At 39.7% G+C, this 14749-nt stretch overlaps 3 protein-coding genes across 4 annotated transcripts; all 3 read right to left on the bottom strand.

The window, feature by feature from the left end:
* med8 (mediator complex subunit 8) lies at nt 1-2992 on the bottom strand. Of its 2 annotated transcripts, none has more exons than XM_071524336.1 (7): nt 2902-2992; nt 2480-2601; nt 2224-2368; nt 1987-2127; nt 1371-1458; nt 1053-1292; nt 1-431 (listed from the first exon to the last, which is right to left on the bottom strand). In XM_071524336.1, the coding sequence occupies exons 1-7, from the start codon at nt 2905-2907 to the stop codon at nt 361-363; spliced, it is 813 nt and encodes a 270-aa protein (XP_071380437.1). In that variant the 5' UTR covers nt 2908-2992; the 3' UTR covers nt 1-360. The 2 variants fall into 2 exon arrangements, with proteins under 2 accessions (XP_071380437.1, XP_071380438.1); XM_071524337.1 differs by having other exon boundaries at nt 1095-1292.
* A 452-nt stretch (nt 2993-3444) lies between these two features.
* Nucleotides 3445-8493, bottom strand: aldh9a1a.1 (aldehyde dehydrogenase 9 family, member A1a, tandem duplicate 1). The gene is made up of 12 exons (XM_071524328.1): nt 8430-8493; nt 8031-8189; nt 7403-7548; nt 6847-6976; nt 6581-6715; nt 6246-6442; nt 5821-5961; nt 5450-5638; nt 5100-5187; nt 4792-4933; nt 4344-4456; nt 3445-4109 (listed from the first exon to the last, which is right to left on the bottom strand). The coding sequence occupies exons 2-12, from the start codon at nt 8170-8172 to the stop codon at nt 4015-4017; spliced, it is 1518 nt and encodes a 505-aa protein (XP_071380429.1). The 5' UTR covers nt 8173-8189; nt 8430-8493; the 3' UTR covers nt 3445-4014.
* Nucleotides 8494-10324: 1831 nt separating this feature from the next.
* Nucleotides 10325-13904, bottom strand: tmco1 (transmembrane and coiled-coil domains 1). The gene is made up of 7 exons (XM_071524335.1): nt 13698-13904; nt 12453-12530; nt 12305-12364; nt 12029-12075; nt 11867-11934; nt 11278-11422; nt 10325-10828 (listed from the first exon to the last, which is right to left on the bottom strand). The coding sequence occupies exons 1-7, from the start codon at nt 13765-13767 to the stop codon at nt 10730-10732; spliced, it is 567 nt and encodes a 188-aa protein (XP_071380436.1). The 5' UTR covers nt 13768-13904; the 3' UTR covers nt 10325-10729.
* Nucleotides 13905-14749: the final 845 nt, after the last annotated feature.

Raw genomic sequence — 14749 nt, 5'->3', positions numbered from 1 at the left:
TCCATTTCACGCATCTTTTATTTTAAAAAAGAAGTGTCAGAATACAGTTCCAAGTAAAAGCTGTTCTTTGTCCCATAAATGTTGATGTACTGCCATCTAGTGGCTCAAACATTGAAGCACAGATGTAGTAAAAAAAAAAAAAGAAAAAAAAAAGGAAATTCTATAGATTGCAGAGTTTGGGATCATTTTATAACACATCTGTCATGTAACCAGCTTTAAAGAGAACTGATAATGTACCTAAAAGTTGGTCTATTCAATCAAAATAATATAACACAGAAAGGAGACATATATGAACATTGCTGTAGGTCGGTCTTTAAAGAAAACAAATACAGGCTGAAGAAATCACCATGAGGCAGGAGCTCATCTGTTGTACGGATGCATTGAACCGGAGGCAGATTTGATGTTTGTCTTGATGCTGCTCGGCATTTTTCCTGAGAAACAAAAATCGAGTGACAAAAATATAAATTATATGGATAATCACAAATAAATTGACAATTAAAAATGGTGTATTAGCAGCAGAAAAGTTTTAAGTTTGCAAAGCTCAAAGTGGCATCAATATGCCCAGTTATAATTAAGTTGTATTTGGCACAAAAACCTGTAAGCATGCTAATATTTAGGATTCTACTCTAATGAACATTTGATGTTCGAAACCTATATTTGGATTTGTAGAGATCTCAAGAGCATGACTGAGCCAAAATTGTATCATGAGATGAGGGAAACAGAGTTCTCTAGTATTACTTATGGTTTCACTTTGGCCAAACTCTTCCAAATGGTAGGTTCAGCAAGATAAAGAAAAAAGCTTAATCACCTTTGGTCTTTGATCTAAATTTTGAGTCATAAGAGTTTGTCAGTTAGAATTTTTTATGTTTTCTTTGTTGAGGCTTTTTTAATCTCACCTGCACACAATAATTCGATCTTTTCTTTCTGTTTTCGTAATCATATATATATATATATATATATATTTTTTTTTTTTTTTTTTTTTGCACTGTGATGCTTTTATCACAGTGCAGATGAACTTAAAAGCTTTGTCTGCAGCTCTCCAGGGCTCCTACCTGGCTGCCCTTGCTGCTGTGGAGCCACAGGTCCTCCCATACCTGCTTGTTGGCCTGAACTACCACCAATGGTGACTTGCTGCAACGTCGGTCCTCCACTGATCATGGGCCCTTGTCCTGGATGTCCTGGGGCCACTGGTCCTGGAGGCCTACATTTGGAAAGCCCCTTTCCAAAAGCAACTGCACCGACCAGTGCATTGGTGTCAGCGGGGTTGAAGGACGCTTTGTTCTGTCGCATTGCTGAAAGAAAAGATATTCTTTTTATTAAACTGATCAAACGTCCATCTATAAAACAACTCCAGATGATGACTGGCATACCTGCACTTTCTGCATCTCTGTCATCACGAGGATTGTTCAGCTTCTCCAGCAAATTAGAACACAATTTATTCAATGTCTGGATCTGTTTCTGTTGGGAAAAATATCACAAAGGATGACTGAATTATATGAGATACTCTAAGGCTGTAAACAATACATGGCAAATATCAAATAATGTGAAATTATAGTTATATAGTATATTCTAAGAGAAATGTTCATTAAGAACAATTTTAAATAATGTAAAATAACCTAATATTTTATCAGTGTTTCCTCTGTAATTCTATGCAGGTGTGGTGCATAAAATAAAATATAAATAATTCTAGTTTTGTCCCGTATATTTTGCTGTTTGGGTCTAAGTTATGTTTTAAGTTGTAGTGCTAAAAATGTTTTTAATCACAATAAAATCATTTCTAAAACATTTGGACTATACTTATTTTAGTTTTTAATTACAGTAAGATTACATTGCAATGCTGATATTAATTTAACATTTTCTCAAACAGTGGTGGCGCACCACTGCTTCATGAATACAGAGGACAAACTGTTTATCACTGTTTATGAATAAGACAGCCTCAATCCATTACATCCACACAGTGACTTAGCACAGCAGTAACAGACTGACCTGTGCCACCTCGGGGCCAATACGTGCAGCCTCTGCACTCAGCTGTTTCTCCTGCTCTTCCACCTCTGGATCAGGCTTGGTACGCAGGTGGTCAGGTACAATCTCATGGCTGAACACAGGCACACGCTGCTCTGTTAGTTTCTGGACATGGGGAATATGAAGAGCCGGTGAATGGACAGGCCAGATGGGCCATTTTACAGCACAGAGGTCACAGTCTTACAGAGGAAAGATACTCACTGCTAAATCCTCATCTCGGTCTGGAGACAGCAGCAGCGGTATTATAACCTGGTTGCGAAAAGACGGTGTCTTCTCATTCCTAAGCAGTTTATTGATGGTGTTCAGCTGACCGGACAGGAGGGCAAAGTTGTCCAAAACAGACGGCCTGGGTGACAGAAACACATCACAGCTTCTCAGAAGCAGCAGCATCTTAAGATGAGTGGGGCATATGAAGCATTAATGCCACTAACATACAAATAAGCAATGCTAAATTTACCATGTTAATCGCTCGTACTCATTTTCCAGCTTATAAATAAAACTGTGAAGAGCGTTTTTGAGATGTGCTACGCGAGAAATCAGGGATTCAACCGACGCCTCCAGCTGCTTCTCCTCTCGTTGCTGAGTGAGAGACAAGAAAGATAAGTTTGAAAACCAAAAACACCTTTGACTACATACTGCACAAACCAGTCTATCACATCCACACTTTGTTGGAGTAACGTTAACATGTTGGCCAACTTCACGTTAGCTTAACTTAACATTGATTAGCTAACTCAATTATGTCGCTAATGCTAACATTAGCTACCTAACAGTAACAACAAATGATTAGTATTGAACTCAAACTAACGTAAAACACCAATTATTATAAAACCATGCGTTAAATAATAAATTAGCTGCATGCCATTCAAGAGAAATGATCACCTGCATTGTGTGAAGACTTTAAACAGACACATATATTTAAGTACAAGCTTTGAATAAGGTGCCTAGGCACGTAGACTAGCCTTCTTTTCATGCAGAACTATTTCCGGTTCACTCTTTTCAAAATAAAAGTCAGTGTCTCGTACATAGACCATCCATTCATCCATCCAGGACTTGGAGAACGCATCCAAAATAATGGCTGGACTCTATAACAATATACATATGTGTATATAAATCCCACCATATTGATCCTTTGCTGACACTACTGACACTTACAAACATACAAAGCTTGGATGAGTAAGAAGACATTATAACAACCAGACAGGATTCTGGTGGACACACACTGTACTTGTTACCATTATCAGAGAGGTTCCTTTGCTCTAATTTGTAACATGATATGCTGTGGTCCTTTATCCTCTAAGTTAATGGGTGTCAGGTTTCACCAAACAAGTGACATAACCACACACTAAAGCTATTGTTCCCTAGGCCTTTCTGCTAACTAAGAAGCAATAATAAGTAAAAAGGCACAGAAGACTTTGTATCACAAGGCAATTTATTGTTCAAAAAAATTGTTAGCTGTTACGCAGTGGCATTTCATTCAAACATTCAAAATATGAAGCTGGTTGTGTTGAGGTTAAGAAATGCTTGGGTGCCCTAGGCAGGCAATTATTACTTTCTAATAACACAGAAATTACAACATTTCTACTTAAGGCTCTGGACTCTGCTTCCACAACCACACCCACCACCACATGCTTCTTAGTTGAAAAATAGGATCAGTTTGTGTTTGAGACCAGGACCTGTATTTATTAAGTACGTTAATATGCAAATGCTAAGGCTTAAAGCATGTTCACTTGAAGACTCAAGTAGGTTATTAAAGGGTTGTGAGCTGATTAGTGATCATGGTCCAGTTCTTCAGCTCTTACAGTTTCTATTCATACAGGTATCTCTCTATGTCCTCGGGTGTAATGCTGGTAATGTGTTCGAAGGGAAAAATACAGAGTAGCTCTCGTGCAAAGAAAAGAGTGTTACATGTTTGGTGCATAGTTTCTAAACACATGACCAAAAGTGAGGTGTAGAGAGTTTTGTTCACAGTGGTGTAAACTTGGTGAGATGCATTTAGAAGAGGCTGTCGACATCGCCCATCTCCACAACCACAGTCTTCAGCTGGGAGTAGTACTCGATAGTCACTTGGCCATTCTCTCTCCCAAAGCCTGGTAAAACACAATGGACATCATGAGATGATTTAATAAAAGAGCACTTGACATTTTATTGATTTGTCCTACTTACATCCAGTAAAGATGGATAATTAACTGCATTCACTGCGATAAAATGTGATACTATGAACTCTACACATAACATACACACGGATGAATCATACTTTGCATCTACAATGACCTAACTGGTGATTTTGACCCCTTTAACTGAGGTTCATTATAACATCCCACCTGACATCTTGTATCCTCCAAATGGCACCTCCACAGGACTGATGTTGTAGTTGTTTATGAAGCAGGTCCCTGCCTGCAGGTTCTCAGCCACACGATGGGCTCGTGATATATCCCTACAGGGAGAGAGGAAAGGCAACAGGGAATCTGAGACTAGTGTCTATATGGATTTAGTGCACAACAGGTAGAGAGTCAAGAGTATGTATGCAACACACTCCTAAAAGGCTAAATGGTCAGGTTGCTTCATCTGTCCTCCAGCCACAAAGCAATGAATTCAAGCTTGTAATTGACAGACTTTAATGGTTTCTTTGTGGAAAGCCTGGACTGCATCCAATGAGGTCCAATAACTTCCTTATCTTCGAGTGCAGAAGGTCAGTGCTGTGTATCAGTTGTTGCATCAGACTGCAGAGTTATGACAAACTCAAGTATGCACTCTGTTTTTTATGCTGACCTGGTGAAAACTCCAGAGGCCAATCCAAAGGTAGTATTGTTGGCCCTCTGGAGAACCTCTTCTTCTGTGTCGAAAGGCATAACAGACATAACAGGGCCAAAAATCTCCTCCTTCACACATGTCATGTCATCTCGGCAGTTATCTGTTGGGAGAAATTATTGTGTGTAACATGGTGTGTACTACAACAAAAAAAACATGCAGATGGAACAAAAACTATTTTCAAACTATTTGATGTCAGTAGTTGGGCAGAAAAATGTGTCTTTCAAAAGAATAAATGAAACATATTGAAAATATTCCAAAAGACACACCAAGTACGCAAGGTGACATGAAGTAGCCCCCTTTCAGTTTGGCATCACTGGGGGTAAACGGATCCCCTCCACAAAGCACTTTTGCTCCCTGAGAAAATATAGATATCAGTCAAATAACTATGAGAACTAAAATAAAGATAACTAAAGCAAACAGCTGAACTTGATATAATTGCTTTGAGGTCAGGTATGATGGTAACAGGATACAGTTTGGAAAAGTACTGAGGTGCTACAGCAGCTGGGTTATGTGCATGTTGAATTCCCTGCTAAATGCCACTCCATGATTAAGCAATTTCCACATGGGGAACATTAAAGATTCATCTAATCTAATGCTACAAAGATTATTCACACACCTCCTTCTTGGCCTGACTGACAAATCCCAGCACTTTTTCAAGGTGTGGCTTGCTGATCAGCGCTCCCATACGGGTGCCCTCCAGCAGAGGGTCACCAACTGCGATGGCCTTGGTCCTCTTGACCACCTCCTGCAGGAACTGCGGCATGATCTCTCTTTGCACATACACTCGGGTCCCATTGCAGCAAACCTGTCCAATTGAGACAAGATTTTAACTGGTCATGACAAGATGACAAGAAAAAGTCTTTGATCAGGTCAAGCTTTGACACAGTTCACTATGATATTCATGATTATTAGCCAATAGTTTCCATGTGAAAAGGGAGGCACGGTCTTGCGTAAATGATACAATAGACAAAAACCCTATTGCCTCACCTCTCCCTGTGTGAGGAAGTTTGCCATGAGCGCTCCCTTCACTGCATTCTCCAGCTCACAGTCCTTGAAGATGATGAGGGGAGATTTCCCCCCCAGCTCCAGAGTCACAGGCTTCACTCCCTTTGCAGACATTTCCATGATCTGAGTGCAAGGAGGACACACTGTGTTATCAAGGAGAGCAGTTTGTTGCCAATATAAAAGGGTAATTTCATTGAGGTTTGTGGATCATGTTTTCAGCTGATGTTGGAGAAAGTGATGTTGGAGAAAGTGATCGCAGTGATGGCTATCTGATTCTTTCTCAGAGCAATATATATAGCTAACAAGACACCCTTGGTTTTGTTAATGTGCAGTGAGTTTCTCAATCTTTTCAGTTGTAGCATGACAATGTTATGTTAGAAATCATAACCCTTTTTTGGTCTGCCTACCTTTTTGCCGGTTGGAACGCTACCAGTGAAGGAGACTTTGGCTACCATGGGGTGGTGGCAGAGCAAGGTGCCAGTCTCTGCTCCGCCTTGAACCACATTGAAGAGCCCATCGGGCACTCCGGCTTCTTTGTAGATCTCAGCCAGTATGACAGCAGTCACAGGCGTCATTGGAGAGGGCTTAAATACCATGGCATTACCTAACGGTGACAGGAATTCAACACAGCTGTTTAGGATTTAAAAGAACACAAGAGACACATGTTCTTGGGAGAAACAGGCAGAAATAAACATATCAAACAGGATGATGCATAATACACACATGGCTGTCACACACTCACCACATGCCAGGGCAGGGGCAGACTTCCATGATGCGATCTGGAAGGGGTAGTTCCAGGCACCGATTCCCACACACACACCAAGGGCCTCCCTTCTTGTGTAGGCAAACGCTCCCCCAGGAAGCTGGATATGCTGGCCTGCATAAAATGACAGGACAACCCAGCTATACAACAATGCACCACTGAGTGCTGACATCTGATAACACAAACATTTAGAAAAAAGATGATTATACGTTTTTGACCCAAAAAAAACATGTCAGTGCGCCCACCTGAAAGCGTAGAAGCCAAGCCGGCATAGTATTCGATGCACTGCCAGGCAATATCGATGTCCACCTGTGCCTCAGTAATGGACTTGCCATTGTTGATCACTTCCAGCTTGGCAATGTTGTCCCTTCGCTCCTGTTTACATTGGAGAATGTACAAAAAGATGAAAATAGATGTAAAGCAGAAAGGTGGCAAAACTGTATCTATTCAAAAAATAATGCACTGTGGTAGTTAGTGGTATTACATTTGTATAGCTTTAAGATTATGCAATCACATAGTGTCCTAAATCGGGTTCAAGTCCTTGCCCACGTGACATCAAAGAGGGTTTACAGAAGGACACCAATAAAGTTTTATTCTGTGCAAATATGGGCCAGCAGTGAGGCAACTGATACTGCACACTGGCAAGAGTGCACATCTAATTTAGTTGCGCAACACTATGAAATCTGCCAGGTGACTATCTTGCAATCAGAAAGGGAATGACACACTTCTTTCTCAGTAACAGGAACAAAACCCCTCTGCCTTCCAAGCTGGATGACATTGTCAGTCCGACCGGCGTCTTACCCTGATGATGCGGGCGGCCTCCAGCATCACCCGAGCCCTCTCCATGCCTGCCATCTTGCTCCATTTTAGGTAGGCGGCGTGGGCACTCTTTATGGCCTGGTCCACCTCCTCAGCCCCACATGGCACCATCTGACACAGGACACGGCCTGCAGAGACACAGAGGAAACATGCATGCTGGTGACACAGCGTTTCACTGATATGAAAACAGCTGACAGCCTCCACGACCTCAAAGACAAATGCAAGTACTGGCTTGCCAGATCCTGAACAGGTTGAAATCATTATGATGGGATATCAACTACAGTACATTAACAGTAGTAGTTTAACAATTGCTGCAGACAAACAGAATTAGTTTGTTTTCAGTATTCTTCTGAACTGAGATTTACCTCTTTAAATCATTACTACGCCCACACAAAAAAAAGGAGAAAAAAAAGAGGGATTGCGTTACATAACAACCTGGCCTCATATGACTCTGGATAGTACTCTATCCAGACTCTGGATAGTACGTGGACAGGGGCTAATTTTGGACAGGGGCTATTTTTTCAAATCTCTACATTTTTCAAATCTAAATATTAAAGAGGATGTTGAGAAGCATTAACTTATGAGTCAGACTACACTCTGCTGTAGTTACCAGTTGCAGGTTCAAACACGGGCTCGGCGTTTTTCTCATCCCTGGGTTTGACTCGACTGCCGCCCCAGTAGTTCAGGGGATCCGTGACAACCACAGTTCCCGTCGAGGCACCGGGCATCTTGTCAACGAGCGACTGGGCCATTTTCGTATGTAAAGTACCTGCAGGAACACAGTTATAATCAATAACCAAACGACTGCAGTGATTTATAACACTGCGTGGTCAGAGCACGCTCAACTGTTAGCTTCACTTGTGTTACACACGCACGTCTGCAGCCATAGAGCGCTAAGCTAGCACAAAGAAAAGCAGCAGCAAACGGTAACGGTAAACTGAGTTTGCATAGTAGAGTAGACACAGTTCATGTTAGATTAGTGGAAGTGAGAAAATGTAAGCTACTTTACCGTGGAAGTTGTTGGCAGCGGAATGGATTCAAGTTTCAACCCCTGGTCCAAGTATAAGTGAACGATATAACGTCACGCCCCTTCGTTCACTGGACAGGGTTATAGACAAAAAACAGACAGGACACGCCTCTTCTATATTATATTAGTGAAAACTGGAATGTGATTTTTAAGTTTCCATCCCTGCAAGACAGTTGGTCCCATTGAGACAGTGATTGGGCGAACTAATACTATAACTACTAACTGCACTATTACATTTCTATTATTTATACTACCGTATAAATAATCACCTTATTGCAATTCCCTCGCGAATGAGATCTATAATATGGACACATTTTCGCAGAAAACTATAAAAAAAAAAAAAAAAAAAAAAAAAAAACCCCAGAACAAACTGCAGTTAAAAATTATACCACAGATAATATTAAACTAATACCATAGGAGATTTAAAAAAGACCACAAAGTAGGCGGCGATAAAGTCACTATAATGACTACCAGAGACATACTTAGGGTCCCATATGAATATTATACAAATATAGTATTCTTTCATTATGGTAGCTGCACATACACATGCAAAAACCCAGGAAACGTTTTTAGTCTCGAGCACATCCAAACCACATTGAAAATTTACATATGTTGTTTTAACACATTTAAAGCAAACTGGCTTGCATTCTATAACAAATTAGATTGTTTTTTCTGCTTTCAGCTTCCTTTTTTCAATCATGTCTTCGTTTAAGACTGTAAGCCTTTAGACTAACTACTGCAGTATAATTTGTCCATTAGGATTTGGATAAAGACAGTTCAGGAGAAAGCCATCCTGCACTGGCTTTTTGGAATAGCCCATGTGTAGTTTCCCCCTTTATCTTTGCATCCTGTCGAGGTGTACAGTTAAGACTGGCAGTGTTTGACTGAAAACAATAAATGCAAATTAAATAGGGGCAGCAGTAGCCTCAAAACTAGACAAGCAGGCTTATGAGCAGGACAATGATCTCTCTCTCAACACCTACTACAGCAAAATTGCTGAAAAATAATGTGATACTTTATTGATCCTCATAGACAAAATATGGATGGTTGTGACATGGGCTTGAACACAGGATGTCTCTTTAAACATTGGGCCGTCCTGCTGACCAGACAGAATGCTTGTGTACCAAAACCTTCCCAGATAAACAAAGGTTAAATAGAAACAATGAAACGAGTTACAGGCTACTAACTGATAAGTTGAAACAAAACAAAAAAAGAATCAAGGTACATGTAAGACAGAGAACTGCAAGGTCTACTTTTTGTTAAAGAAAAATGCACTTTGCAGTTAACTACTAAAATATAAAGATACCAAAAAGCCACTGCAAAATATAGTACAACCTGTTGTTTTAATACACATAGTTAACTTCTACCCATAACTGCATGCAGATTAGATGGAATCATATGGTATTTCTGGATTGGGTCATCATGACTGAGGTTGCAGTTCAGACATTTATCAGTAAGACATGTCCACTGGCTTGCTACCTCACCTCCCTTGCTCTATTTCTAAAACTATGCACATGAAGTACAATTTACTTACAACAGTACTTTCATTCACTGTGGTTCAGACAACCATGATCACTAGTATGCCAAAACATCTGAATGAAACAGAATAGAAAAAATATAAGATGATTACGTTTAAATCCAAAAACATTTAAATAGTCAAACAATGGGTTAATCTATTTATTACCAAACCCTGAACCCACCTTTCACACCAATGTCAAAGTACCTTTGCATAATAAAACCAGTGAGTGCTAGAACAATGGAGAATAGAATCAGCACTGCACAGAAGCTAGGTGTGTGAATCAATAATAGGAAGCCCAATAAAATGCAGTGTCATGCCAAATAAAACACGCTACTAAAATTTGATCATAAAACTTTATTAAACTGTAAGAAATGAGGATGCAGAGAATGACATACAATAATACTGATGAAAATTAAATGGTCAATTTATAATCAAGTCCCACAACAATGTATGGCATCTGCTGCATAAAAAGTACATATATTCTCACCCATTGTAAATCAAAACAATTAAGACCGATTTTTATTCTCTTCTTTTCTAATTTCTAAGTGAAAGGATCTTAAAAAATATTAATATTAAATACGCAACACAAGTATGAAGGGTCAAACTGAAGTGTGCATGTAGTGATACAGTAGCTGCAACAGGTAATACAATGTTTATTCCAGTGCAGCCTGAGCAGCTCTGTGCTCTGATGAGGGAGCCGTCACTTCTGCTAAGTCACACAGTCACAGTGCGTGAGCAGGACCTTTGATACTGTCCGAGGTAATTAGGAAAACTTGGCTGCTTGAGGAGGGGGTCCCAGGAAGCCTCCAGCTTGCTTTGTCGCAGCTCTGGAGGGCGCAAGACCCAGCATCTTCTGAATGTTCTGGAGAAACATTACACCAATCAGACATTGAGCAGCAAATCGCCTCTCAGGAAAGTGAAAAGTACAAATAAATTGATTTGCTGGCTTAAGTTCATGTGACAAATATTCAAAAATTCATAAAGCATGGGAAACTGTTAAGAGGCAGGTATGACTGGAGAGTGGATGTGAACACTTAAAGGTGCAACAAGTACTTTTTTTGCTGTCACCATCACCATAATATATCTGTGGGGGGTTGAAAGGGTTATTGATCAATACCAATGACTCAACAATTACTTTGCCAAGTGCTGAGATTAATGGCTTTCAAAACTCACTTTCCAGCCTGTACTCTCTGCTTGGGAACAAGCACTCTCCACCCATATGAATCTTGAATTTCGGTGAAAATCTTTCATTGAATATCAAAAGGCACTGACCCCACCCAGGTCTAAAGGTGTAATAACAGTAAAAGTTACCTGTCTGATGGACATGGTGCACAGGATGTAGAGGAAGATAAAGGAGCAGTCAGTGTAATCCTCGCCCAGGAGGTTGCGATGCGACAGTCCCTGGATGTAGGACAGCGGGACAAAGGGCAATTTGGCCACGACCCTCCCATCAAAACTGAAGACAAACAAAACAAGAAACAACATGTCAATATTTGACTCCAATGTAACATTCAGAGTTTTCATTATGTAATAATAATAACTATATACTGTATGTATAGCACTACAAAGTGCTGTATTATAAAGTTACAAAGTGCTGTGAAATTAAAAAAAAGATCAAAACACCTACAATCAGCTATAATTAAGGGAAACAATGCTTGTACATGTATAAAAAATAATTTGTATTAATAATGCAGTCGTTCACCAACACTGGCTGATCTAGTCATCAGTAGTGATGTCATTTAGCAATTATTGATAAAATATATAAAACAGAGTTGGGAAATAAAACTTCTCTATGGCCATCAACCCCCACCCTCTCACACCAGGTGTACTAAAAGAAGTAAACATCTTACCAAAAGTGAAACATATAGCTTTAAACCATAACACTATGGGAAACACTTACATGGAGTTGAACATGCCCATCAATGCTGTGAAGCAGAAGCCAATGGCAAACATGGACTTCATGCGTACCTAAAAACAAATAAAGAAACATAAAATAAAAACAGTCATTTTCTATGCATTTCATCATTACATAACACATGTGCTGCAAACAATTGTCTCTCACCATAGACAGGTCTCTGTTGTTGTTCTTCAGTTTCTCTTCTTGTCTTTCTGTAATATATTTAGTAGCATACATTACTTAACATGAAACACTGAAATGGTGACAAAAAGAGCTGCTCTTAAAAACAATATTTGAGTTTTCCTGTTCAGTTTAACCTTCAAGCTCAATTTCTCAATTAATCCCTCAGTCCATTTATCAATTTATCCTTACACACAATCTATTACTCATCATTTAAAGTAGACCAATTAGAGTCCTTAGGATAGGATTACTTCGTCTTACCAATCTTTTTCTTCTGTTGACGTCCTGCAGATTCTGTGATGGTTTCCTTCTTCTTCTCAACTGGTATCAAAACATTCAAAGGTGAAGGTCAGCAGTGCAGATACAGCACTAACTGCAAAAATATGAGTCACAAGTATGAGTCACTTACGTTTTTTGCTTTGCTTTTCTACCTCAGCCTTTAGCCTCTTGTACTTTTCAGTCCGATACACTAAAACCCATGTAATACCTGAGGAGGAAAATGTGAAGAAGTTATTGTTTGAGGGGAAAAAAGAACAGTTCTCTGTGCATTGTATTAGACCACTAGAGCCTCTATGGTGCGCTGATGGCACACTGGAGTTGTGTGGTGAAGTTTGACTGTCAACAAGATGGGGCTACAGTTTCCCTCAAAGCAACAGCCTCTACCTCTCTGGCAGGAGAGGGGTCACTGACAAATGTAACAGTACACACACACATAATAATGATGTAATGCATAGCCAGCAGCAACACAATAACCCTGGAAATGGTAGAGATTCAGTATCTTGCTGAAGAGCACTTCAAACAGGCAGATGTTTACATCAAGGGGCTTGAACATAGAGGTTTAAAAAATGAGATTCTGAAAGCTAACATCATTCTGTTAAAAGGAGAACAGCAAGGAGCTAACCATATCACAGAATCTCTTTAAAATTACTTTGTACAACATCCAGACACAGATGAGTTTGTAACGACTACAGAGCGCAGCTATGAGCTTTAATAATGCTCAGCACAGTGGACACCATCTGAACACCTAGCATTACAGTCCAGGAAAAAGCAGGCGTCTTGCACCATAATGACATTATCCTTGTGCAGTGGAGATATGCCTCTTAAATATGGCAAGCACCAGGTACTAAAACTACCAGTCTATAGCCTTTAGGAATAACTGTGCCACAGCTAGGGGTCAAAATTTACTTTTCAAAGTTTTGTGATTGAGTCTAGTTCTGGCAACCCTATGAATATCATCTGTGAAAGACATTTGGGGGGTTGGGGATCTAGTTTCAATCCCGTTTTACTACAAATCCTTTTTGAATATATTATTTATTTTAATTTTGATAATTTGTATTACCCAACAAAACGTCGCAACGGCTAATCAATAAGAGTTTTATTGTGTAAATTTTTACCTGGAGGCTCTATTTCTTATCCTGTCTAACTTGACACCGGTGGAAATGCGTTAGCTAGGTTGCTAATTAGCTGGCTAACTGCCTGCCTGCCTTCATCGGCATTATGGTTAGGGATCGGATCAGTCGTGATAACAGCTGATGCCAGTGTTTCCTTACTATATTATTCAGAATGAATTGAAAATAAATGATACACTGCGTTTTCCAGATAAGAGTAAAGAGTAGCCTGTCGGTCTCATGTCAGGAGCAGTAACGTTACTTACCTTCGGCTAACAGCGCCGTACACACAGAGATGAACACAATGAGAATCGTGTCTGCAAACATAGTACTCATGGTTGTAGTTGGTCAAATCTACTGTCCCGTTTATCCGACTGCAGATATAGCTAGCAAATTAAAGCGTTAAAAAAATAAACCCTCACCACATTACACTAATCTGTTGAAGTACCACAGAGCTACCTCAGCACTAGAAAGGTCACACATGTAGAAAGTATTTCCGGGTCACCCGCTTCAACGACAAAATGTTGCGAAATGTTAAATTGCGTATTATCCTGTCAGCCCTGCATTTTGAGTTCTGCAGTTAAACAAATACGGACTTAATCTGAAAGTCACACACACACACACACACACACACACACACACACACACAAACACACACACACACCAAATTATTGTATTATACAACTAGACTAAATCTAGGCATGGGAGAGACATGTTAGTGAAATGAAATCAAATAAAAACTAAACTTGTTGGAAAAATTATCTAGTCCAATTTTATCTAGTCATCTAGTCCAATACTCCGAACACACGTATCAGCATCACATCACATCATCATCATCATCATCATCATCATCATGGGTAGTAATGGAGTACTTTTATGTAGGCTAGGATATGTGTGCGGATTACACATAGTCATACTTGCGAAAAAAAAATTGAGGATTACTTCTGGGAAAACTTTTAAAGTGAAAGCAAGAAACGGATGTTGTCTGACTTTATAAAATATGGCACAGAAGAAAAATAGTTTGCATGCAAACCTGAAATAAATGCAAAACTGAACTTTGTAACGTTATCTGTCCCTTTATAGGCTACCTCAAATATAATCTGAAAGCCACTGAAAGTAATCCATAACTCATACATCATCAGCATCATCACCATCTTTATCTTTATCACAATCATCAGCACCATCATCTTACTGCCACCACCAACATCATCACCATCGTCATCACCATCACCATTTTCATCATCATCACCATCTTCATCTTCATCATCACCACCACCTTCATCGTTGTCATCATCATCGAATGGGCGGAGCGCACCGA

This window comes from Centroberyx affinis, unplaced genomic scaffold, assembly GCF_046629955.1.
Source record: "Centroberyx affinis isolate AG114_WGS23_722 - 3 ecotype Tasmania unplaced genomic scaffold, CSIRO-AGI_Caff_v1 ptg001183l_1, whole genome shotgun sequence".
Lineage (NCBI taxonomy): Eukaryota > Metazoa > Chordata > Actinopteri > Beryciformes > Berycidae > Centroberyx > Centroberyx affinis.
Note: the sequence above shows the minus strand (reverse complement) of the source record. Positions and strands in the feature narration are given on the sequence as shown.